Here is a 2,757-nt window from a genome sequence, read left to right on the forward strand (position 1 = left end):
TTCTCCTTTGGCAACAATGACTTGATAGTTCGTTTCTTAGTAACGCTAACCCGGCAAATTCAAATTTCGATTTTTCAAGGGCCGTTTTCGCCGATATGGAGTTAACTGGAGAATCGATAAAATATCGATAAGATAGCCCTCTTCAAGCACTACAAACTCCATCAGTCAGATTTTGATTTCTGTTACTCCTGCAGCCGGAAAAAAATAAAAACTAATTTTTCGTGTTAATTTGCTATATCCAAGCCTGCCTGGGACACCCGGTATAGAGAAAGCGTTTAAACAAAATTCCAACTCTCTAGGATCGCCCTATTTTTGTCTAATTTGACTGGGCTATACTACGAAACTTGATACAAACCTAATTATATTTTCGTATTCTTTATCTCTGCCCTTCGAATCCCTCCAACGTCGGTACATAACAGATGCGTCAACATTTGCGGGACTGAATGTGTTAGGTTCATTCAAAAGTGATATCACACTTAGTAAAATTGTACGCACACTTTGCGTGGGGTTCCAACGTTCACATGGCAGTTCTCCTGATTGGGGATCATCGACTGGTGGATGTAAAATACTGATACATAAATCTCCATTCTGAAAAATAAAAACAAAATTAAATTGCAATCACACGAGTCTCTTCTTCCTCACCTCATACACGTTGGGATGCCAAACTTTCGTTAAAAATCTAATTGACGGTGGTGAATATGGATAATCCGGTGGAAATTTCATTCTAGCCTGAAACAAAGAACGTATCCGTATTGTAATAAATTCCAATTATAGTAACCATAATTCTGTATATGGCAAAATAAAAATCGGCGGGGACAAAGCTGGAATTACAGTATTAATTTTATCTGGCCCTGAAGTGGACATATAAATTATAAACCATAACACTTAAAATAAACGCCATATATGGCTTAAACATGTCATAAATACTTCAAAATTGCTTGCACAAAAATTGGCTAAATCTGCTGCCTCGAAAGGACTAGACAATATGAAAAGTCACATTTTCATGAGTGCTTTCAGTGACTCTTTAGGTTCTTTTTATTAATAAAATAATTTAAAACAAGCCTTTTTCTCAAGTGTGTGTTTTTTATTATCATTGCAATTAAAAACATCACTTCAGTTTTGCCAAATATAACGCAAAAAAATCGAATTTCCAGTTTTGTTGTCAACCAAGAAATTCATTTAATTTTTTTATTGCAGATTGCGGTTTATTTTTCTAAATAATTGTTATTACTGAAGGAAAATAAAATGCGTATTTCGGTATTCAATTGTGTCGCTCGAAAGTAGAAAGACAATAGGAGAAACGCAAAGTATGAGCAAAAGTAAACAAAATAATAACAGCTCCCAAAAAGAGGAATAGAGGCAATGACCTTACAGTCTGCTAGCTACTAAGTTTTAATTGAAAATCGATAAAACCAATTTTATTTCTTTGTTATAGTTTTTACTGAATTAACTTTTATTTGATCTACTGTTTTCTATGAATATCCAAAGTTCTGTCAAGCAAAAATTTGAATTAATTTATACTGAAATATTTTGTAATGGAACTGCTATTGTCCTGCATTTCGTAATGCAAAAAGTTAAATAACTTCGACAGTAAGGCATTCATTAATTCCTTATAAATAAAACTCTTTAAGAAAACCGTATTTAATAAAAAAATAAGAAAGAAACAAAATTAGATTTTTACAAAGAGTGGTCAAAATATTAACGGAATACACGAGTGGGAGGGATAACAACAAATGCCTTTTTCTTTATTGCATCTTTCACATCTTCAAATTAGCTTATTTAAACCTTTAAAAAGAACTGTTTTCACTACTAGTTCTAAAAAGTACCATGATTTATGTTATTTATTATAGTTTGGGTGAAAACCAATGTTGAAAGGCATTACATTGATACAAATACGAGTATATCTAGAATATTACTCGTGTTATTTAATAACTTAAATATACTCCACAATAATTCTTCTATCTTTGTCAAAACTGTCAAAACATAAATAGGTTTATTTCATGTTAAAATACTACCGATAGAGCAACACTTTTTTCTATTTCTTTCCAGTTTCTATATTATTTTAACAAATTTATCATATTATGAAGTTAGAAAATTCCTTTTATTTTGTACTCAATGTTAAAGAGTGCTTTTATCAACTAATTTCAGTAGATAAAGTAGTATTTTATGGTCTGGTGAAATAAAGTAATTTTTATCTACTGTTTATATTTTATCAACTAATTTCAGTAGATAAAGTGGTCGTTTATCGTCTAGTGAAACAGTGAATAATTTTTATCTACTGGTTATATTCAAGAAATTTGGTAGGTGAGTACAAAATAAAACGAAATATTATACACGATGATAAAGATTGTTTATCTACTCGTGAAAAAAAAGTAAAAAGTTCACAAACAGAATAGTTGTGAATTACTACATGTACATCAACATGTAAATGTGTTAGGAGTGAAAAAAATATTATATAAAATCCGGTAAAGAAGATTTTAATAGCCGCGCAGTTATTATTTCCCTCGATGCTACGCATCTCGGCTATAAAAAATCTCTTTTCTACCTTGTGATCTAATATAATTACTATTATACTCAAGTTTGTGCTTTTACTTTTTGAAAATCAATAATAAAAATCAATTTTCTCCATTCCCAAAAGTTTCTTCACAATGACTTGTTCATTCTATTGACAAACTAATGAGCTTAGGTAACTATTGGAAATTTGAAATAAAAAATAAGAATAACAACTTGATCAATTTTGCGAAAATATAAAAAATA

General features: G+C 30.4%; 1 protein-coding gene across 1 annotated transcript in view; it reads right to left on the reverse strand.

Moving 5' to 3' along the window:
- The window catches only part of LOC123011741 (ubiquitin-conjugating enzyme E2 R2), an 8,104-nt gene that overhangs the window by 3,700 nt on the left and 1,647 nt on the right, over positions 1 to 2,757 (reverse strand). Inside the window, exons 2-3 of the mRNA XM_044409334.1 lie at positions 643 to 729; positions 340 to 588 (exon numbers count right to left, since the gene is read on the reverse strand). Of these exons, the coding sequence (XP_044265269.1) occupies positions 340 to 588; positions 643 to 729 (336 nt within the window). The remainder of the gene's footprint in view (positions 1 to 339; positions 589 to 642; positions 730 to 2,757) is intronic.

The sequence above is a fragment of the Tribolium madens genome, unplaced genomic scaffold, assembly GCF_015345945.1.
Source record: "Tribolium madens isolate multiple individuals breed KSU strain unplaced genomic scaffold, Tmad_KSU_1.1 Scaffold_91;HRSCAF=231;Tcas5.2_LG7, whole genome shotgun sequence".
NCBI classification, from domain to species: domain Eukaryota; kingdom Metazoa; phylum Arthropoda; class Insecta; order Coleoptera; family Tenebrionidae; genus Tribolium; species Tribolium madens.